Source organism: Gallus gallus, chromosome 12 (assembly GCF_016699485.2).
Source record: "Gallus gallus isolate bGalGal1 chromosome 12, bGalGal1.mat.broiler.GRCg7b, whole genome shotgun sequence".
In the NCBI taxonomy this organism is placed as follows: Eukaryota; Metazoa; Chordata; class Aves; order Galliformes; family Phasianidae; genus Gallus; species Gallus gallus.
Genome location: NC_052543.1, coordinates 3,034,344 through 3,055,223, shown reverse-complemented (window position 1 = coordinate 3,055,223; position 20,880 = coordinate 3,034,344). Strand labels below are relative to the sequence as shown.

Sequence of the window (20,880 nt, the reverse complement as noted above, 5' to 3'; positions counted from 1 at the left end):
GTGGATGCCGGACTGGAAGTGCCCACTACGCTCTGGCTACCTTTGGGCACGGTTTGTGTGCCCATACAGTGCAAAACCCCAGCAACCAGTCTGCAGGGACAGCGGGGGCAGGAGGCCTGAGGAGGTGGTTGCAGGGGGAGTATTTTGGCAGCGGGGTCTTTAACTCTTTGTTAAGAGGGAAAACCTGGGACGGATTGCTCTGAGGTCAGCAGTGGAGTGGTTTGAAGCAGAACCCCAAGCTGACCCCATCTGAAGCCTTCCTGCCCTGGCCAGCAGCAGGGGCACAAAGCATGGCTTAGTTCCAGCCCCGAAGCAAGAAGGGTTTCTTCACGTGATGCTGCTTGCTGGCTGCTGGTGGCAAAGTGTGGGCTGGGACATGTGGCGGTGTGCATGGCCGGGCAGGATGGGCTCTGAGTCAGAAGCTCCTGTGATGTTGCTAAATTCAGCTGTTGCTGCTTTACTCTGGGAGCTGCTTTGGTGCAGCCTTTCTACCTTCAGAAATATGGCTCGGATCCAGTTCTCGCGAGCTGTGTGTATTCATTCATTAGGCCTCGGAAAAAGTGAGTGAGAAGAAGTGCTGCCTGTGGTGCAGCCCTCAGACTGGCAGGTATGTGACAGCAATTAAGCATCAAGGCAGCCTGCCTTCCCAGCCAGGACGTGGTGCCTTATGTCTCTGATATCTGGATGTCAGATGATTTCAGCTGAAGTTCTAACGAGGCCCCGAAGTGAGGACCTGGGAGCACACACCGGCTTTGCTGTGGTTCTCACTCTGGTTTATTGCATTGTTCCCAAGAAGCCAGCTTGTTACCTGGCTAGGGCTAAGAGAAGAGGTACTATCTACCTAACGCCGTATCAAACAGAATCTCTTTTCCCAGCCCCATACAGTGCTTCAAATCCCATCCATCATTCCCCAGGTGCTAGAAGGCAGCTCTCTTGCCTTCATCTCAATAGATACACCAGGACCAGCTTGGTGCCAAGGGTTCAGATCTGGTCTGAGTTCTTATGTGCAGCAGTGACTGGCTCCCAACAACTCACCTGATCACTTATTCCAGGGAAGTAACATTCAGATTTGCCAGCAAACTGTCTCTGACACACTAAAAAGTATCTTTGCCAGGGAAGGACTTAATGTGATCCTTTTATGGTGTTTCTTTTTTAATATCTTTTTATTCTGATCGTTATTTTTATAGCACAAGAAGCAGAAGATGCAGAAGAAAGTACTTCAAAGGCATCACATCTCCCCTCTCAGATGAGAGAAGCAAAGGTTTCGTGGTTGGATGGGGGAAAGCTTTGCTTCTAGGCTTCTGAGCTTTGGCACAAGTCCCTGTGGGCTCCATGTCCCTGGGCCTCCCCGGCCTCTGCACAGTGTTGCTTTGCAAAGGTAGGGCTGGTGCTGGAGCGAACACAGCATAATGCAGAGGTGCTCAAGGCAGCAGAGCAGTCTGGATGCCACCCTTCTGGTGAGTGGCTCCATGCTAACTGCTGCCATTGTGCACCTCTGTCATCTCAGAGTGCAGCAAGCCCGTGTCCCAGGGCTGAAAATCCAGAGCACTCATGGATGCGAGCTCCTCTCTGCAGCCCCTTCCCAGGAGCGGCTCCGACCCAAAGCAGCAGAGCTCACCCACATTTAACATGGGTGCTCTGCAGAAAGGCTTGAGGGGGTCCCTGCATTTTTTCAGTTTTCTTTGACATAAATTCAGCTTAAGACTGACCCCTAAAGGGCAGCAAGGACCTGTTAGAGCTCAGAACGGCCTCATAAACTCCCAGAATCTTCATGAACTGATTTACCCGCAGCTATGAACCACAGTAAAAGTTTATTTGGAAACGAACCTCAACTCAGTTTCTGAGTTTGCAGATGAGAGCAGCATATTTTCTAGTCTGCAAAATCTCTCAGCTTTAGCAGAAAATGTGCTTTAGAAGTTTACATACTTTGTGCCTGATCGGTCCCTTGTGCTTGCGATACCCAAGTATCATAAAATACATGTGACAACCTGTGCTGTACTTGTCAACCACTGCTTTCCAAGCTAGATATTAGGCAAAACTTCTCCCAGACATCGGCCGGGTACTGGCACAGCTGCCCAGGGAGCTGGGGGAGTCAGCGTCCATGGAGGAGTTCCAGAACCATGGGGATGTGGCACTGAGGGAAGGTTCCACAGCAGGTGGCACAGAGCAGCCATTGTGACCTATGGGGTGTGGAGCAGAGCTCAGGCTGTGGGGCTCAGGCGGAGCTCAGTGCGACTTGGTGAGGTGAGCAGGGAGGAAGGGGCTGCCTGAGGCTGCTGAGGGAGGAGGGTTCCCCAGCGCTCGGGGGCCTGAGCTGCTAACTCAGCCTCGTCCTGCTTCTCCCATAGGTTGGCACGCAGAGGAGAAAGCCTGGTGTTGCTGGGACAGACACTCTGTGAGAGCTCACTGTTGATGCACATGATGTCCGAGAGGACACAGGAGGCCGCCGGCTCGAGGGAGCTTGGTGAGAGCAAAGTATCCCTGCACGCAGCTCCCCGCCGCTGGGCAGAGGGGTGCTGGGGGATCTGCCTACGGTGGAGAAGGGAGGTGGGGGCACGCAGGGGCTCCACAGCCGCCACGGGCAGGGCCCCTCTGCTCCTTGGCCAGGGGGCCGCGGTTGGGCTGTGGCTGCCTGCTGGCACCGCTGGGCCTGCACTGCCCCTTCCCCTCCACGGCCTCCGGCCCTGCCCCTCAGCTGGCACGGCCGGCACACAGCAGCCCCTGGGACAGCCCCAGGGGGACCTAGCCCTGCAAGGCGCTCACTGCTTTTACTCTCTCCACTCCAGCATGCGTGCTCTGTGGCCGAGTGGATGAGGACTCGAGCATCCTTGGGCACAAACATGAGGATAATGGGTTCTACTTCCATACTTTCTGTGTGGTGAGTTCCCTTGTGGTTCCTGCCTGCTTCCTCCAAGGAATGGTTCCGTCTTTTCGGCCCGTAACAAGGTCATGCTCTTTCTTGTTGTACAGATATTTTCCACTGGTCTTTGTCAACCAGGGAAAGATAACACAAATGTGTGTTCTTTCAAAGAAGACCTGATACGCACAGTGAGGCAGGCAGAGCAGACGGTGAGCACCGGACCAGAACAGGGAGCTTTGTGCCAGGAGAGGCACGGCGAGCTCAGCCTGGTCCCAAGGAAGCAATCCCAGCCCTTCCAACCAGCCCCAGGAGAAAGTCCTGCTCTTGCAGACGAGCCCTGTTCACCAGGCAGCTCTGCAGAGTGCCACCCAGCCCTGCCCGCACCCTGTGCCCTGCCCAGAGGTGCGGGGCCCGCTGCGTAGGCCCTGAGCCTGCTGCTGATGGGGGCCTCTCTGCTCTTTCCAGCTCTGCTTCGTCTGTGGCAATTTCGGGGCCACAATCACCTGCGCAGAGGCGGGCTGTGACCGCAGCTTCCATCTCCCCTGCGCCTCGGAGGGTGACTGCATCACCCAATACTTTGGAGAGTTCGGGTAAGAGCTGCCAGGTGTCACCTGTGGGCCTCCAACCCACTTTGGCTGTCAGCACCAGGCAAAGCAGTGAGGAACGCACTGTGACACCTCCCAGCAGCCTGACAGAGCCAGAGCCAAGGCCTGGGGCTCCTTCCTGCTCCTCTGCCCTCCTCGCAGCACTTCTCACCTTGCCCATCCCTCACATCTTCCCACAGGTCCTTCTGCTGGGTACATCGTCCGCATCAGGCAGTGGAGGCAGCGCCGGCGCAGGACACGACCTGCATCATCTGCATGGAGTCCGTGGGTGACTGCAGGTCGTACAGCACCATGGTGTGCCCATCCTGCCAACACGCCTGGTTCCACAGGGCCTGCATCCAGGTAGGAGCCCTCCCCTTCCCTCATCCCGTGGGCACCGCAGGCGCTCAGCAGCACCAGGCCCGGCTCACGCTCACCCTGCTCGTGTTTCTGCTGCAGGAACAGGCCCTGCGTGCCGGCATCTATTGCTTCCAGTGCCCCCTCTGCAGAGACAGGGACTGGTTTATTCCAGACATGGTCACTATGGGGATCCGAATCCCATTCAGGTTGGTGTCTTTCAGCCAGCTCTCGAGATGTGAGGGCACACAAGCTGTCCTTGGGAAGGGGCTGCCCCAGCAGGGCTGGCCCTTTGCAGCCATTAACATGGGCCTCAGCATCATTGGGAATCCAGAACGAGGGTTAGGGTGGATGGGGAGAGATTCCATGGATACATTTTAGACCTGGGGCAGTGAGTGCTCATCACATTCCCTCCCTTCTCTGGCAGAAAACCAACGTGGGAGGACAGTGATAGCTATGCATCCCTGGGAGTTCGGCACCGGCACTGTGATGCCAGCAACTGCCTTTACCCACATGGCAGGGAGCAGGCAGAGAGAGAAGGGTGAGTTACCTCAGCAGCCCTCTGGGGCTCTGCGTGGGATCGCAGCCTCACCACAGGCTGGGGCAGCACAGACTGAGCACCAGAGCTGTGCCGGGCACTCCCTGGCTCAGGTCACTTTGTCCTCACGGCCACTTCTGGTTTGTTTCCCCAGGCCCTGGCAGCTGCTCCTCTGCTGCTCCTGTGCTGCACAAGGGACCCATCGCTGCTGCTCCAACCTGGGCCAGAGCACCACCACCTGGGAGTGCAACGCCTGTGCTGGAGAGGGCACCAGTAAGAGGCAAACAGCCGCGTACTGCTGGGCTGGGGCCAGGCGAGGCCTTGCTCCAGTCCCTTTGGCCCAGGAGGGATGGGAGCCTGTCCCACCCTGGGGCTGGAGATCTGACCCGCTCACCTTCCTGTCTCCCCTTACAGCCTCCAGCAGCAATGTGGACAGCGCTGGCCCCAACACCACCAGCCAGCAGGGACTGGAGCCAGCCCGAGTCTCTGCGGGACAGGAGAGCAGCAGCTCCGGCACCACCAGCCAGGCACCATCGGGGCCAGACAGCAGTTCCCGGGTGCCTGAGCTGTTCTCCCAGCAGCCAGGGCGGGCCCGGACCCGAAGCCGCTCGCCTCACGACCATCGGGCTGCAGAGACCCGCAGCCAGCCCCAGAGACGCCGCAGGAGCCGCTCCAGGCGGCGAGGGCCAGCCCAGGGGCGAAGCCGCTCCCGGGTACCACGACGGGCCCGTTACTTTAACAGCCAGCCCCAGTGATGCCACGGCAGCAGCTGTGTGCAACACCACATGCTGGCCATCACAATAAATCCTGAGTCCATCACAATAAAACACAGTTCCATCATGCCACTGTCGCTTTCATTCTTCTCTGCCTTTCCCGAGGTGGGCAGCTTTAGGGGCTGGAACCACGGGGATCCCTTCCCCCCAGCACCCAACCCATTCCTTCCTCCCCGCAGCCCGGTTCACGCTGAGCTGGGTTCTGGCCCCGACTCCAGTGGCAGTTGTTGTTCTGTACTGGGCCCCCCTCTCACTACAAGACAGATGTGGAGGCCCTGCAGTGTGTCCGTGGAAGGGCAACGGGGCAGGAAAGAGTGTGGAACAAAAGTCCCATGAGGAGCAGCTGAGGGAAGTGGGACTGTTCAGTGCAGACGAGGCTCGGGGGAGGCCCGAGCACTGCGCATCACTCCCTGTAAGGAGGTTGTAGGGAGGTGGGGGACGGCCTCTTCTCCCAGCTCACAGCGATGGGACGAGAGGGAACGGCCTCAAGTTGCCCCAGGGGAGGTCCCCGTTGGATATTAGGAAGAACACCTCTGCTGAAAGAGCGCTCGGGCACTGGCACAGCTGCGACACCAAGCTGGGAGGGAATGTTGATCTGCCAGAGGGGAGAAGGGCACTACGGAGGGACCTGGATAGACTGGATCGATGGGCCAAGGGCAACGGTATGAGTTCCAATAGGGCCAAGTGTCAGGTCCTGCATTTTGGTCACAACAACCCCAGCAGCCTTACAGGCTTGGGGAGGAGTGGCTGGAAAGCTGCCTGATGGAAAGGGACCTTGGCGTACTGTTGGACAGTCGGCTGAATATGAGCCAGCAGTGTGCCCAGGTGGCCAAGAAGGCCAATGGCGTCCTGGCTTGTGTCAGGAATGGTGTGGTGAGCAGGACGAGGGAAGTCATCCTGCCCCGTACTCGGCATTGGTGAGGCCTCACCTCGAGTACTGTGCTCAGTTTTGGGCACCTCAGTACAAGAAGGACATGGAGGTACCGGAGCAGGTCCAGAGAAGGGCAACGAGGCTGGTGAAGGGCTTGGAAAATCAGCCCTGTGAGGAGAGGCTGGGGGGGCTGGGGCTGCTTAGTGTGGGGAAGAGGAGGCTGAGGGGAGACCTTATTACTCTCTTCCAGTACCTGAAAGGTGCTTACGGTGAGAGCGGGGTAGGTCTCTTCTCACTGGTGACAGCTGACAGGACGAGGGGAAATGGCCTCCAGTTGCGCCAAGGCAAGTTTAGGTTGGACGTTAGGAAACACTTCTTTACAGAAAGGGTTGTTAAACACTGGAATGGGCTCCCCAGGGAGGAGGTTGAGTCACCGTCCCTGCATGTGTTTAAGAGCCGTTTGGATGTGGTGCTCAGAGAGATGATGTAGCGGAGGGCTGTTAGAGTTGGGGTACTGTGGTTCGGATGCGGTTGGACTTGATGATCTTTGAGGTCCTTTCCAACCTGAGTAATTCTATGATTCTATGGTTCTGGGGGAGTCAGCGTCCATGGAGGTGTTCCAGGACCGTGGGGATGTGGCACTGAGGGACGCGGGCAGCGGGCAGCTGGGGGGGTGGACGGTGGCACTTGGTGATCTTAGAGGTCTTTGCCAACCAGAGAGATTCTGTCATTCTGTGAATGGAGCCATTTATTGCAACGAGAGGTAATCAGCAGCAAACAACCACAAAGTAAAGCCTCGAGAACATCACGGGAACACGGAAACACTTGACTGGGATACTGATGGAGCCACGGGCCCGGCAGCATTCAGGTGTGGCCAGGAGGCTGGATGTGTGGCCCAGTGCCTTCAGCAGCACCAACACGCCGGGTTCCTGCGGGGCTGCGTCCGGCACCGGGCCCCTCACTCTGCGCTGGCTGCAGGAGCCGCCGCCCTCCTGCTGGGGTGCCCTCACCCCTGTGACGTGTGATGGCGTCACCGAGGGTGTCAGAGAGGGGCCATTGTGACGCATGGGGTGTGGAGCAGAGCTCAGGCTGCGGGGCTCAGGCGGAGCTCAGTGCGACTTGGTGAGGTGAGCAGGGAGGAAGGGGCTGCCTGTTCCCCAGCGCTCGGGGGCCTGAGCTGCAAACTCAGCCTCGTCCCGCTTCTCCCATAGGTTGGCACGCAGAGGAGAAAGCCTGGTGTTGCTGGGACAGACACTCTGTGAGAGCTCACTGTTAATGCACACGATGTCCGAGGGGACACAGCAGGCTGCTGACTCGAGGGAGTCTGGTGAGAGCAAAGTATCCCTGCACGCAGCTCCCTGCCACCGGGCAGAGGGGTGCCGGGGGTCTGCCTGCGGCGGAGAGGGGAGGTGGGGGCACGCAGGGGCTCCACAGCCTCCACGGGCAGGGCCCCTCCGCTCCTTGGCCAGGGGGCCGCGGTTGGGCTGTGGCTGCCTGCTGGCACCGCTGGGCCTGCACTGCCCCTTCCCCTCCACGGCCTCCGGCCCTGCCCCTCAGCTGGCACGGCCGGCACACAGCAGCCCCTGGGACAGCCCCCGGGGGCTCCTGGCCCCGCAAGGCGCTCACTGCTGTTACTCTCCTCTCCAGCATGTGTACTCTGTGGCCGAGGGGATAACAACCCACCTATCTTCGGCAAGAGATATGAGATGTATGGGATGTGTTTCCATGCATTTTGTGTGGTGAGTTCCCTTGAGGCTCCTGCCAGCTTCCTCCAACCAGTGGTTCCGCCTTTTCGGCATTAACAAGACCATGCTCTTTCCTCCTGCACAGGGATTTGCCAATGGCCTCTGTCAACATGGAATTGACAACCAAAATAAAGGACTTTTCTATGTTGAACACCTCATACACACCTTGATGCAGGCAGCACAGACGGTGAGCACCAGACCAGAACAGGGAGCTTTGTGTGAGCTCAGCCTGGTCCCAAGAAAGCAATCCCAGCCCTTCCAACCAGCCCCAGGAGAAAGTCCTGCTCTTGCAGACGAGCCCTGTTCACCAGGCAGCTCTGCAGAGTGCCACCCAGCCCTGCCCGCACGCTGTGCCCTGCCCAGAGGTGCGGGGCCCGCTGCGTAGGCCCTGAGCCTGCTGCTGATGGGGGCCTCTCTGCTCTTTCCAGCTCTGCTTCGTCTGTGGCAATTTCGGGGCCACCATCACTTGCGCAGAGGCGGGCTGCAACCGCAGTTTCCATTTCCCCTGCGCCTCGGAGGGTCAGTGTGTCACCCAGCACTTTGGCCAGTACAGGTAAGGGCTGCCAGGCATCACCTGTGGACTTTCAACCCCTGCTGTCAGCACCAGTCAAAGCAGTGAGAAACGCGCTGCGACAGCTCCCAGCAGCCTGACAGAGCCAGAGCCAAGGCCTGGGGCTCTTTCCTGTTCCTCTGCCCTCCTCGCAGCACTTCTCACCTTGCCCATCCCTCCCATCTTCCCACAGGTCCTTCTGCTGGGAGCACCTCCCACACCAGCCAGTGGAGACCGCGCCAACGCAGGACACGACCTGCATCATCTGCATGGAGCCTGTGGGTGACAGCAGGTCGTACAGCACCATGGTGTGCCCATCCTGCCAACACGCCTGGTTCCACCGGGCCTGCATCCAAGTAGGAGCCCTCCCCTTCCCTCATCCCATGGGCACCGCAGGCGCTCAGCAGCACCAGGCCCGGCTCACGCTCACACTGCTTGTGTTTCTGCTGCAGGGAATGGCCAAGAGTGCTGGGCTGCGCTGCTTCCAGTGCCCGCTCTGCCGTGACAGAGAGAGGTTTATTCAAGAAATGATCAACCTGGGGATCCACATCCCAGTCCGGTTGGTGCCCTTCATCCATCTCTCGAGTTGTGAGGGCACAAGAGCTGTGCCTTCCCAAGGACTGCCCCAGCAGGCCTGGCCCTTTGGTGCAGGGATGGCCTTGGTCTGTCTTAGTCTAGAGGCACTTTCAGCTCATCACATTCCCTCCCTTCTCTGGCAGAAAACCAAAGTGGGAGACCAACCGTGCCTATGCATCCCTGGGAGTTCGGCACCGGCACTGTGATGCCAGCAACTGCCTTTACCCACAAGGCAGGGAGCAGGCAGAGAGAGAGGGGTGAGTTACCTCAGCAGCCCTCTGGGGCTCTGCATGGGATCGCAGCCTCACCACAGGCTGGGGCAGCACAGACTGAGCACCAGAGCTGTGCCGGGCACTCCCTGGCTCAGGTCACTTTGTCCTCACGGCCACAACCCGTTGGTTTCCCAGGCCCTGGCAGCTGCTCCTCTGCAGCTCCTGTGCTGCACAAGGGACCCATCGCTGCTGCTCCAACCTGGGTCAAAGCACCACCAGCTGGGAGTGCAACGCCTGTGCTGGAGAGGGCACCGGTAAGAGGCAAACAGCCGCGTGCTGCTGGGCTGGGGCCAGGCGAGGCCTTGCTCCAGTCCCTTTGGCCCAGGGGGGATGGGAGCCTGTCCCACCCTGGGGCTGGAGATCTGACCGCTCACCTTCCTGTCTCCCCTTACAGCCTCCAGCACCATTGTGGACAGCGCTGGCCCCACCACCGCCAGCCAGCAGGGACTGGAGCCAGCCCGAGTCTCTGCGGGACAGGAGAGCAGCAGCTCCGGCACCACCAGCCAAGCACCATCGGGGCCAGACAGCAGTTCCCGGGTGCCTGAGCTGCTCTCCCAGCAGCCAGGGCGGGCCCGGACCCGAAGCCGCTCGCCTCACGACCATCGGGCTGCAGAGACCCGCAGCCAGCCCCAGAGACGCCGCAGGAGCCGCTCCAGGCGGCGAGGGCCAGCCCAGGGGCGAAGCCGCTCCCGGGTACCACGACGGGCCCGTTACTTTAACAGCCGGCCCCAGTGATGCCACGGCAGCAGCTGTGTGCAACACCACATGCTGGCCATCACAATAAATCCTGAGTCCATCACAATAAAACACAGTTCCATCATGCCACTGTCGCTTTCATTCTTCTCTGCCTTTCCTGAGGTGGGCAGCTTTAGGGGCTGGAACCACGGGGATCCCTTCCCCCCAGCACCCAACCCATTCCTTCCTCTCCGCAGCCCGGTTCACGCTGAGCTGGGTTCTGGCCCCGACTCCCGTGGCAGTTGCTGTTCTGTACTGGGCCCCCCCCTCACTACAAGACAGACGTGGAGGCCCTGCAGTGTGTCCGTGGAAGGGCAACGGGGCAGGAAAGAGTGTGGAACAAAAGTCCCATGAGGAGCAGCTGAGGGAAGTGGGATTGTTCAGTGCAGACGAGGCTCGGGGGAGGCCCGAGCACTGCGCATCACTCCCTGTAAGGAGGTTGTAGGGAGGTGGGGGACGGCCTCTTCTCCCAGCTCACAGCGATGGGACGAGAGGGAACGGCCTCAAGTTGCCCCAGGGGAGGTCCCCGTTGGATATTAGGAAGAACACCTCTGCTGAAAGAGCGCTCGGGCACTGGCACAGCTGCGACAGCAAGCTGGGAGGGAATGTTGATCTGCCAGAGGGGAGAAGGGCACTACGGAGGGACCTGGATAGACTGGATCGATGGGCCAAGGGCAACGGTATGAGTTCCAATAGGGCCAAGTGTCGGCTCCTGCATTTTGGTCACAACAACCCCAGCAGCCTTACAGGCTTGGGGAGGAGTGGCTGGAAAGCTGCCTGATGGAAAGGGACCTTGGCGTACTGTTGGACAGTCGGCTGAATATGAGCCAGCAGTGTGCCCAGGTGGCCAAGAAGGCCAATGGCGTCCTGGCTTGTGTCAGGAATGGTGTGGTGAGCAGGACGAGGGAAGTCATCCTGCCCCGTACTCGGCATTGGTGAGGCCTCACCTCGAGTACTGTGCTCAGTTTTGGGCACCTCAGTACAAGAAGGACATGGAGGTACCGGAGCAGGTCCAGAGAAGGGCAACGAGGCTGGTGAAGGGCTTGGAAAATCAGCCCTGTGAGGAGAGGCTGGGGGGGCTGGGGCTGCTTAGTGTGGGGAAGAGGAGGCTGAGGGGAGACCTTATTACTCTCTTCCAGTACCTGAAAGGTGCTTACGGTGAGAGCGGGGTAGGTCTCTTCTCACTGGTGACAGCTGACAGGACGAGGGGAAATGGCCTCCAGTTGCGCCAAGGCAAGTTTAGGTTGGACGTTAGGAAACACTTCTTTACAGAAAGGGTTGTTAAACACTGGAATGGGCTCCCCAGGGAGGAGGTTGAGTCACCATCCCTGCATGTGTTTAAGAGCCGTTTGGATGTGGTGCTCAGAGAGATGATGTAGCGGAGGGCTGTTAGAGTTGGGGTACTGTGGTTCGGATGCGGTTGGACTTGATGATCTTTGAGGTCCTTTCCAACCTGAGTAATTCTATGATTCTATGGTTCTGGGGGAGTCAGCGTCCATGGAGGTGTTCCAGAACCGTGGGGATGTGGCACTGAGGGACGCGGGCAGCGGGCAGCTGGGGGGGTGGACGGTGGCACTTGGTGATCTTAGAGGTCTTTGCCAACCAGAGAGATTCTGTCATTCTGTGAATGGAGCCATTTATTGCAACGAGAGGTAATCAGCAGCAAACAACCACAAAGTAAAGCCTCGAGAACATCACGGGAACACGGAAACACTTGACTGGGATACTGATGGAGCCACGGGCCCGGCAGCATTCAGGTGGGGCCAGGAGGCTGGATGTGTGGCCCAGTGCCTTCAGCAGCACCAACACGCCGGGTTCCTGCGGGGCTGCGTCCGGCACCGGGCCCCTCACTCTGCGCTGGCTGCAGGAGCCGCCGCCCTCCTGCTGGGGTGCCCTCACCCCTGTGACGTGTGATGGCGTCACCGAGGGTGTCAGAGAGGGGCCATTGTGACGCATGGGGTGTGGAGCAGAGCTCAGGCTGCGGGGCTCAGGCGGAGCTCAGTGCGACTTGGTGAGGTGAGCAGGGAGGAAGGGGCTGCCTGTTCCCCAGCGCTCGGGGGCCTGAGCTGCGAACTCAGCCTCGTCCCGCTTCTCCCATAGGTTGGCACGCAGAGGAGAAAGCCTGGTGTTGCTGGGACAGACACTCTGTGAGAGCTCACTGTTAATGCACACGATGTCCGAGGGGACACAGCAGGCCGCTGACTCGAGGGAGTCTGGTGAGAGCAAAGTATCCCTGCACGCAGCTCCCCGCCGCCGGGCAGAGGGGTGCCGGGGGTCTGCCTGCGGTGGAGAGGGGAGGTGGGGGCACGCAGGGGCTCCACAGCCTCCACGGGCAGGGCCCCTCCGCTCCTTGGCCAGGGGGCCGCGGTTGGGCTGTGGCTGCCTGCTGGCACCGCTGGGCCTGCACTGCCCCTTCCCCTCCACGGCCTCCGGCCCTGCCCCTCAGCTGGCACGGCCGGCACACAGCAGCCCCTGGGACAGCCCCCGGGGGCTCCTGGCCCCGCAAGGCGCTCACTGCTGTTACTCTCTCCTCTCCAGCATGCGTGCTCTGTGGCCGAGTGGATAACAACCCACCTATCTTCGGCAAGAGATATGAGATGTATGGGATGTGTTTCCATGCATTTTGTGTGGTGAGTTCCCTTGAGGCTCCTGCCAGCTTCCTCCAACCAGTGGTTCCCTCCTTTCGGCATTAACAAGACCATGCTCTTTCCTCCTGCACAGGGATTTGCCAATGGCCTCTGTCAACATGGAATTGACAATCAAAATAAAGGACTTTTCTATGTTGAACACCTCATACACACCTTGATGCAGGCAGCGCAGACGGTGAGCACCAGACCAGAACAGGGAGCTTTGTGTGAGCTCAGCCTGGTCCCAAGGAAGCAATCCCAGCCCTTCCAACCAGCCCCAGGAGAAAGTCCTGCTCTTGCAGACGAGCCCTGTTCACCAGGCAGCTCTGCAGAGTGCCACCCAGCCCTGCCCGCACGCTGTGCCCTGCCCAGAGGTGCGGGGCCCGCTGCGTAGGCCCTGAGCCTGCTGCTGATGGGGGCCTCTCTGCTCTTTCCAGCTCTGCTTCGTCTGTGGCAATTTGGGGGCCACCATCACTTGCGCAGAGGCGGGCTGCAACCGCAGTTTCCATTTCCCCTGCGCCTCGGAGGGTCAGTGTGTCACCCAGCACTTTGACCAGTACAGGTAAGGGCTGCCAGGCATCGCCTGTGGACTTCCAACCCCTGCTGTCAGCACCAGTCAAAGCACTGAGAAACGCGCTGCGACAGCTCCCAGGGGCCTGGCAGAGCCAGAGCCAAGGCCTGGGGCTCTTTCCTGTTCCTCTGCCCTCCTCTCAGCACTTCTCACCTTGTCCATCCCTCACATCTTCCCCCAGGTCCTTCTGCTGGGAGCACCTCCCACACCAGCCAGTGGAGACAGCGCCAACGCAGGACACGACCTGCATCATCTGCATGGAGCCTGTGGGTGACAGCAGGTCGTACAGCACCATGGTGTGCCCATCCTGCCAACACGCCTGGTTCCACCGGGCCTGCATCCAAGTAGGAGCCCTCCCCTTCCCTCATCCCGTGGGCACCGCAGGCGCTCAGCAGCACCAGGCCCGGCTCACGCTCACACTGCTTGTGTTTCTGCTGCAGGGAATGGCCAAGAGTGCTGGGCTGCGCTGCTTCCAGTGCCCGCTCTGCCGTGACAGAGAGAGGTTTATTCAAGAAATGATCAACCTGGGGATCCACATCCCAGTCCGGTTGGTGCCCTTCATCCATCTCTCGAGTTGTGAGGGCACAAGAGCTGTGCCTTCCCAAGGACTGCCCCAGCAGGCCTGGCCCTTTGGTGCAGGGATGGCCTTGGTCTGTCTTAGTCTAGAGGCTCTTTCAGCTCATCACATTCCCTCCCTTCTCTGGCAGAAAACCAAAGTGGGAGACCAACCGTGCCTACGCATCCCTGGGAGTTCGGCACCGGCACTGTGATGCCAGCAACTGCCTTTACCCACAAGGCAGGGAGCAGGCAGAGAGAGAGGGGTGAGTTACCTCAGCAGCCCTCTGGGGCTCTGCGTGGGATCGCAGCCTCACCACAGGCTGGGGCAGCACAGACTGAGCACCAGAGCTGTGCCGGGCACTCCCTGGCTCAGGTCACTTTGTCCTCACGGCCACAACCCGTTGGTTTCCCAGGCCCTGGCAGCTGCTCCTCTGCTGCTCCTGTGCTGCACAAGGGACCCATCGCTGCTGCTCCAACCTGGGCCAGAGCACCACCACCTGGGAGTGCAACGCCTGTGCTGGAGAGGGCACCGGTAAGAGGCAAACAGCCGCGTGCTGCTGGGCTGGGGCCAGGCGAGGCCTTGCTCCAGTCCCTTTGGCCCAGGAGGGATGGGAGCCTGTCCCACCCTGGGGCTGGAGATCTGACCGCTCACCTTCCTGTCTCCCCTTACAGCCTCCAGCACCATTGTGGACAGCGCTGGCCCCAACACCACCAGCCAGCAGGGACTGGAGCCAGCCCGAGTCTCTGCGGGACAGGAGAGCAGCAGCTCCGGCACCACCAGCCAGGCACCATCGGGGCCAGACTGCAGATCCCGGGTGCCTGAGCTGCTCTCCCAGCAGCCAGGGCGGGCCCGGACCCGAAGCCGCTCGCCTCACGACCATCGGGCTGCAGAGACCCGCAGCCAGCCCCAGAGACGCCGCAGGAGCCGCTCCAGGCGGCGAGGGCCAGCCCAGGGCCGAAGCCGCTCCCGGGTACCACGACGGGCCCGTTACTTTAACAGCCAGCCCCAGTGATGCCACGGCAGCAGCTGTGTGCAACACCACATGCTGGCCATCACAATAAATCCTGAGTCCATCACAATAAAACACAGTTCCATCATGCCACTGTCGCTTTCATTCTTCTCTGCCTTTCCCGAGGTGGGCAGCTTTAGGGGCTGGAACCACGGGGATCCCTTCCCCCCAGCACCCAACCCATTCCTTCCTCCCCGCAGCCCGGTTCACACTGAGCTGGGTTCTGGCCCCGACTCCCGTGGCAGTTGCTGTTCTGTACTGGGCCCCCCCCTCACTACAAGACAGACGTGGAGGCCCTGCAGTGTGTCCGTGGAAGGGCAACGGGGCAGGAAAGAGTGTGGAACAAAAGTCCCATGAGGAGCAGCTGAGGGAAGTGGGATTGTTCAGTGCAGACGAGGCTCGGGGGAGGCCCGAGCACTGCGCATCACTCCCTGTAAGGAGGTTGTAGGGAGGTGGGGGACGGCCTCTTCTCCCAGCTCACAGCGATGGGACGAGAGGGAACGGCCTCAAGTTGCCCCAGGGGAGGTCCCCGTTGGATATTAGGAAGAACACCTCTGCTGAAAGAGCGCTCGGGCACTGGCACAGCTGCGACACCAAGCTGGGAGGGAATGTTGATCTGCCAGAGGGGAGAAGGGCACTACGGAGGGACCTGGATAGACTGGATCGATGGGCCAAGGGCAACGGTATGAGTTCCAATAGGGCCAAGTGTCGGGTCCTGCATTTTGGTCACAACAACCCCAGCAGCCTTACAGGCTTGGGGAGGGGTGGCTGGAAAGCTGCCTGATGGAAAGGGACCTTGGCGTACTGTTGGACAGTCGGCTGAATATGAGCCAGCAGTGTGCCCAGGTGGCCAAGAAGGCCAATGGCGTCCTGGCTTGTGTCAGGAATGGTGTGGTGAGCAGGACGAGGGAAGTCATCCTGCCCCGTACTCGGCATTGGTGAGGCCTCACCTCGAGTACTGTGCTCAGTTTTGGGCACCTCAGTACAAGAAGGACATGGAGGTACCGGAGCAGGTCCAGAGAAGGGCAACGAGGCTGGTGAAGGGCTTGGAAAGTCAGCCCTGTGAGGAGAGGCTGGGGGGGCTGGGGCTGCTTAGTGTGGGGAAGAGGAGGCTGAGGGGAGACCTTATTACTCTCTTCCAGTACCTGAAAGGTGCTTACGGTGAGAGCGGGGTAGGTCTCTTCTCACTGGTGACAGCTGACAGGACGAGGGGAAATGGCCTCCAGTTGCGCCAAGGCAAGTTTAGGTTGGACGTTAGGAAACACTTCTTTACAGAAAGGGTTGTTAAACACTGGAATGGGCTCCCCAGGGAGGAGGTTGAGTCACCATCCCTGCATGTGTTTAAGAGCCGTTTGGATGTGGTGCTCAGAGAGATGATGTAGCGGAGGGCTGTTAGAGTTGGGGTACTGTGGTTCGGATGCGGTTGGACTTGATGATCTTTGAGGTCCTTTCCAACCTGAGTAATTCTATGATTCTATGGTTCTGGGGGAGTCAGCGTCCATGGAGGTGTTCCAGAAGCGTGGGGATGTGGCACTGAGGGACGCGGGCAGCGGGCAGCTGGGGGGGTGGACGGTGGCACTTGGTGATCTTAGAGGTCTTTGCCAACCAGAGAGATTCTGTCATTCTGTGAATGGAGCCATTTATTGCAACGAGAGGTAATCAGCAGCAAACAACCACAAAGTAAAGCCTCGAGAACATCACGGGAACACGGAAACACTTGACTGGGATACTGATGGAGCCACGGGCCCGGCAGCATTCAGGTGGGGCCAGGAGGCTGGATGTGTGGCCCAGTGCCTTCAGCAGCACCAACACGCCGGGTTCCTGCGGGGCTGCGTCCGGCACCGGGCCCCTCACTCTGCGCTGGCTGCAGGAGCCGCCGCCCTCCTGCTGGGGTGCCCTCACCCCTGTGACGTGTGATGGCGTCACCGAGGGTGTCAGAGAGGGGCCATTGTGACGCATGGGGTGTGGAGCAGAGCTCAGGCTGCGGGGCTCAGGCGGAGCTCAGTGCGACTTGGTGAGGTGAGCAGGGAGGAAGGGGCTGCCTGTTCCCCAGCGCTCGGGGGCCTGAGCTGCTAACTCAGCCTCGTCCCGCTACTCCCATAGGTTTGCACGCAGAGGAGAAAGCCTGGTGTTGCTGGGACAGACACTCTGTGAGAGCTCACTGTTAATGCACACGATGTCCGAGGGGACACAGCAGGCCGCTGACTCGAGGGAGTCTGGTGAGAGCAAAGTATCCCTGCACGCAGCTCCCCGCCGCCGGGCAGAGGGGTGCCGGGGGTCTGCCTGCGGCGGAGGGGGGAGGTGGGGGCACGCAGGGGCTCCACAGCCTCCACGGGCAGGGCCCCTCCGCTCCTTGGCCAGAGGGCCGCGGTTGGGCTGTGGCTGCCTGCTGGCACCGCTGGGCCTGCACTGCCCCTTCCCCTCCACGGCCTCCGGCCCTGCCCCTCAGCTGGCACGGCCGGCACACAGCAGCCCCTGGGACAGCCCCCGGGGGCACCTGGCCCCGCAAGATGCTCACTGCTGTTACTCTCTCCTCTCCAGCATGCGTACTCTGTGGCCGAGTGGATAACAACCCACCTATCTTCGGCAAGAGATATGAGATGTATGGGATGTGTTTCCATGCATTTTGTGTGGTGAGTTCCCTTGAGGCTCCTGCCAGCTTCCTCCAACCAGTGGTTCCCTCCTTTCGGCATTAACAAGACCATGCTCTTTCCTCCTGCACAGGGATTTGCCAATGGCCTCTGTCAACATGGAATTGACAACCAAAATAAAGGACTTTTCTATGTTGAACACCTCATACACACCTTGATGCAGGCAGCACAGACGGTGAGCACCAGACCAGAACAGGGAGCTTTGTGTGAGCTCAGCCTGGTCCCAAGGAAGCAATCCCAGCCCTTCCAACCAGCCCCAGGAGAAAGTCCTGCTCTTGCAGACGAGCCCTGTTCACCAGGCAGCTCTGCAGAGTGCCACCCAGCCCTGCCCGCACGCTGTGCCCTGCCCAGAGGTGCGGGGCCCGCTGCGTAGGCCCTGAGCCTGCTGCTGATGGGGGCCTCTCTGCTCTTTCCAGCTCTGCTTCGTCTGTGGCAATTTGGGGGCCACCATCACTTGCGCAGAGGCGGGCTGCGACCGCAGTTTCCATTTCCCCTGTGCCTCGGAAGGCCAGTGTGTCACCCAGCACTTTGGCCAGTACAGGTAAGGGCTGCCAGGCATCGCCTGTGGACTTCCAACCCCTGCTGTCAGCACCAGGCAAAGCAGTGAGAAACGCGCTGCGACAGCTCCCAGCAGCCTGACAGAGCCAGAGCCAAGGCCTGGGGCTCCTTCCTGCTCCTCTGCCCTCCTCGCAGCACTTCTCACCTTGCCCATCCCTCACATCTTCCCCCAGGTCCTTCTGCTGGGAGCACCTCCCACACCAGCCAGTGGAGACAGCGCCAACGCAGGACACGACCTGCATCATCTGCATGGAGCCTGTGGGTGACAGCAGGTCGTACAGCACCATGGTGTGCCCATCCTGCCAACACGCCTGGTTCCACCGGGCCTGCATCCAGGTAGGAGCCCTCCCCTTCCCTCATCCCATGGGCACCGCAGGCGCTCAGCAGCACCAGGCCCGGCTCACGCTCACCCTGCTTGTGTTTCTGCTGCAGGGAATGGCCAAGAGTGCTGGGCTGCGCTGCTTCCAGTGCCCGCTCTGCCGCGACAGAGAGAAGTTTATTCAAGAAATGATCAACCTGGGGATCCACATCCCAGTCCGGTTGGTGCCCTTCATCCATCTCTCGAGTTGTGAGGGCACAAGAGCTGTGCCTTCCCAAGGACTGCCCCAGCAGGCCTGGCCTTTTGGTGCAGGGATGGCCTTGGTCTGTCTTAGTCTAGAGGCACTTTCAGCTCATCACATTCCCTCCCTTCTCTGGCAGAAAACCAAAGTGGGAGACCAACCGTGCCTACGCATCCCTGGGAGTTCGGCACCGGCACTGTGATGCCAGCAACTGCCTTTACCCACAAGGCAGGGAGCAGGCAGAGAGAGAGGGGTGAGTTACCTCAGCAGCCCTCTGGGGCTCTGCGTGGGATCATAGCCTCACCACAGGCTGGGGCAGCACAGACTGAGCACCAGAGCTGTGCCGGGCACTCCCTGGCTCAGGTCACTTTGTCCTCACGGCCACAACCTGTTGGTTTCCCAGGCCCTGGCAGCTGCTCCTCTGCAGCTCCTGTGCTGCACAAGGGACCCATCGCTGCTGCTCCAACCTGGGCCAGAGCACCACCACCTGGGAGTGCAACGCCTGTGCTGGAGAGGGCACCGGTAAGAGGCAAACAGCCGCGTACTGCTGGGCTGGGGCCAGGCGAGGCCTTGCTCCAGTCCCTTTGGCCCAGGAGGGATGGGAGCCTGTCCCACCCTGGGGCTGGAGATCTGACCGCTCACCTTCCTGTCTCCCCTTACAGCCTCCAGCAGCAATGTGGACAGTGCTGGCCCCACCACCACCAGCCAGCAGGGACTGGAGCCAGCCCGAGTCTCTGCGGGACAGGAGAGCAGCAGCTCCGGCACCACCAGCCAGGCACCATCGGGGCCAGACAGCAGTTCCCGGGTGCCTGAGCTGCTCTCCCAGCAGCCAGGGCGGGCCCGGACCCGAAGCCGCTCGCCTCACGACCGTCGGGCTGCAGAGACCCGCAGCCAGCCCCAGAGACGCCGCAGGAGTCGCTCCAGGCGGCGAGGGCCAGCCCAGGGGCGAAGCCGCTCCCGGGTACCACGACGGGCCCGTTACTTTAACAGCCAGCCCCAGTGATGCCACGGCAGCAGCTGTGTGCAACACCACATGCTGGCATCCATCCTCAGAGTCCATCACAATAAAACTGGGAGATCTCACACACAGGACCTGGGCAGACCATTGGACCTGACATCTTATCGGTCTTTTCCATCCTTAATCATTCTGCCCATGTAGACACACTCGTGACATCATCTGAGTGCAATAAGCAAAACCGATGGCAAAAAGCAGTCTGTGACAGCTATTTAGCCATGTTCCATCTGTTTCTGTGTATCAGTTAATAAACGTTTTATTATTTCATGTACTGTATGAGCTCTTGTATTGGTAAAAACAAGTGGGTACGTCAATAGAAATCGGCCCCGCGAAGGCCGGGGCTGCTCCAGGTGCTGCCACACAACTGGCACAAGGCCTGCCAGGAAGAACCGGCACTGCGCTCCTGGGGAGGGCTCGAGCAGACACCAGGCCGCTGGCAGAGGAAGAAGGCAAAGTGGGTTCCAGAAGCACCCAGTAAGAGCAGCTCAGCAGCAGGCGCCGCTCGATGTCTCCCAGGCGAGCTCCGCTGAGCGCCGTCTCCCACCATTACGAGAAGGATCGGCCGCCGCACCGCGCATGCGCGCACACCCACCCCGCGCGGCGTAAATAGCACCCGGGCTTTTATAGCGGCCGTTCCCGGCAGCCCCCGCGGCCGGGCGCTGCCATTGGTTGTTTGGGGGCGGGGACGCGCTCGGGCGCGCGCGCGCCGGGCGGGGCGGGGCCGGCTGAGGAGCGCAGCGCAGCGCCGCGCCGCGTCGCGCCGGGCCCGGTGAGCGCGCACGCCCCCGCCCCGCCCGTTTCCGTTCGCCGCCGCTCGAGCTCGGGCCTGTGGAGCAGGAAGCGGCGGGAGTCGTAGCCAGTGGAGGCCGCAGGTACCGGGACGGGGTTCGCGGCCGCTCGGGGGCGGCCGCCCAGCTTTTCTCCCCTCGGCGGCGGCGGCGGCTCTCGGGTGGGGCCCGCCCGACCGACGGGAGCCCGCGCGGCCGCCGGCGGGCGGGGGCGGCCGAGCTCTTCGAGCCGGGCCCGGCTCCTCGCCGCCGCGGCCGGGCCTCTCCGCCCGCACAAAGGGGAGGCGGCGGGGCGCGGCTCGGCCGCTCGGCGGAGTGACCCGAAGTTTCCGGGGTCGGTAACGGGGCCTTTCCGGGCGGCGGGGGAGGGGAGAGGAGGGCGGGGCGGCCCGGCGGGGCGTCTTGCGGGAGTAGCCGTGCGACGGGGCGCCCCGCGGCGGCCTGCCGGGCCCACCGGCGGCGAGGAGCCGGGCCGCGAGAGGCGCGGGGTCGGGCGGCTCCGCCACGGGGCGCGACGCGAGCGGGCGGCGGGGCGGCACCGTGACTGGCAGCCCGCCCTGGTGACGTCACCGCGCGGCGCCGCGAGGGGGCGGGGCCAGGGCCGGGCGGGGCGCGCGGGCGGCGAGCGCGGGAGGAGCCGGAGGTGGCCGGGCCTGCAGCCGTGCGGTGGGCTCCGATGGG

At 61.1% G+C, this 20,880-nt stretch overlaps 5 protein-coding genes and 1 long non-coding RNA gene across 9 annotated transcripts in view; 5 read left to right on the top strand and 1 right to left on the bottom strand.

Moving 5' to 3' along the window:
* Positions 1-20,880, bottom strand: part of LOC101747452 (serine/arginine repetitive matrix protein 2-like) — a 500,571-nt gene that overhangs the window by 370,615 nt on the left and 109,076 nt on the right. The window lies entirely within an intron of this gene.
* Positions 2,574-4,439, top strand: LOC121106640 (PHD finger protein 7-like). Of its 4 annotated transcripts, XM_040646573.1 has the most exons (5): positions 2,574-3,069; positions 3,326-3,450; positions 3,645-3,807; positions 3,904-4,010; positions 4,229-4,439. In XM_040646573.1, exons 1-5 carry the CDS (start codon positions 2,950-2,952, stop codon positions 4,344-4,346), a joined length of 633 nt encoding a protein of 210 aa, XP_040502507.1. In that variant the 5' UTR covers positions 2,574-2,949; the 3' UTR covers positions 4,347-4,439. The 4 variants fall into 4 exon arrangements, with proteins under 4 accessions (XP_040502507.1, XP_040502505.1, XP_040502506.1 ...); XM_040646571.1 differs by having other exon boundaries at positions 3,645-4,010; XM_040646572.1 differs by lacking the exon at positions 4,229-4,439 and having other exon boundaries at positions 3,904-4,211.
* Positions 7,344-8,448, top strand: LOC121106644 (PHD finger protein 7-like). Its single transcript, XM_040646580.1, has 3 exons — positions 7,344-7,722; positions 7,814-7,915; positions 8,157-8,448. The coding sequence occupies exons 1-3, from the start codon at positions 7,690-7,692 to the stop codon at positions 8,283-8,285; spliced, it is 264 nt and encodes an 87-aa protein (XP_040502514.1). The 5' UTR covers positions 7,344-7,689; the 3' UTR covers positions 8,286-8,448.
* On the top strand, positions 11,364-13,172 carry LOC121106641. Its single transcript, XR_005839310.1, has 4 exons — positions 11,364-11,877; positions 11,962-12,077; positions 12,400-12,491; positions 12,583-13,172. It is a non-coding gene; the product is annotated as an uncharacterized LOC121106641 (long non-coding RNA).
* Positions 13,237-14,723, top strand: LOC121106639 (PHD finger protein 7-like). Its single transcript, XM_040646569.2, has 4 exons — positions 13,237-13,606; positions 13,767-13,880; positions 14,031-14,149; positions 14,290-14,723. The coding sequence occupies exons 1-4, from the start codon at positions 13,317-13,319 to the stop codon at positions 14,628-14,630; spliced, it is 864 nt and encodes a 287-aa protein (XP_040502503.1). The 5' UTR covers positions 13,237-13,316; the 3' UTR covers positions 14,631-14,723.
* RHOA (ras homolog family member A) overlaps positions 20,218-20,880 on the top strand; it is a gene marked incomplete in the record, with an annotated part of 2,977 nt that continues 2,314 nt past the window's right edge. The window contains 1 exon segment of the mRNA NM_204704.2: positions 20,218-20,286. Coding sequence (NP_990035.1) covers position 20,286 — 1 coding nt within the window.

What these genes read in the sequence shown, in the direction of transcription:
- LOC121106639 (XM_040646569.2), top strand. Translation starts at nt 13,317, where the DNA reads ATGGAGCCTGTGGGTGACAGCAGGTCGTACAGCACCATGGTGTGCCCA. An exon ending in GGGATCCACATCCCAGTCCG is followed by an intron (nt 13,607 to 13,766) that starts GTTGGTGCCCTT and finishes CTTCTCTGGCAG; the next exon opens with AAAACCAAAGTGGGAGACCA. An exon ending in CTGTGCTGGAGAGGGCACCG is followed by an intron (nt 14,150 to 14,289) that starts GTAAGAGGCAAA and finishes CTCCCCTTACAG; the next exon opens with CCTCCAGCACCATTGTGGAC.
- LOC121106644 (XM_040646580.1), top strand. Translation starts at nt 7,690, where the DNA reads ATGTATGGGATGTGTTTCCATGCATTTTGTGTG. An exon ending in GTTTCCATGCATTTTGTGTG is followed by an intron (nt 7,723 to 7,813) that starts GTGAGTTCCCTT and finishes CCTCCTGCACAG; the next exon opens with GGATTTGCCAATGGCCTCTG. An exon ending in TGATGCAGGCAGCACAGACG is followed by an intron (nt 7,916 to 8,156) that starts GTGAGCACCAGA and finishes TGCTCTTTCCAG; the next exon opens with CTCTGCTTCGTCTGTGGCAA.
- LOC121106640 (XM_040646570.1), top strand. Translation starts at nt 2,950, where the DNA reads ATGCTCTTTCTTGTTGTACAGATATTTTCCACTGGTCTTTGTCAACCA. An exon ending in TGAGGCAGGCAGAGCAGACG is followed by an intron (nt 3,070 to 3,325) that starts GTGAGCACCGGA and finishes TGCTCTTTCCAG; the next exon opens with CTCTGCTTCGTCTGTGGCAA. An exon ending in CAATACTTTGGAGAGTTCGG is followed by an intron (nt 3,451 to 3,644) that starts GTAAGAGCTGCC and finishes ATCTTCCCACAG; the next exon opens with GTCCTTCTGCTGGGTACATC.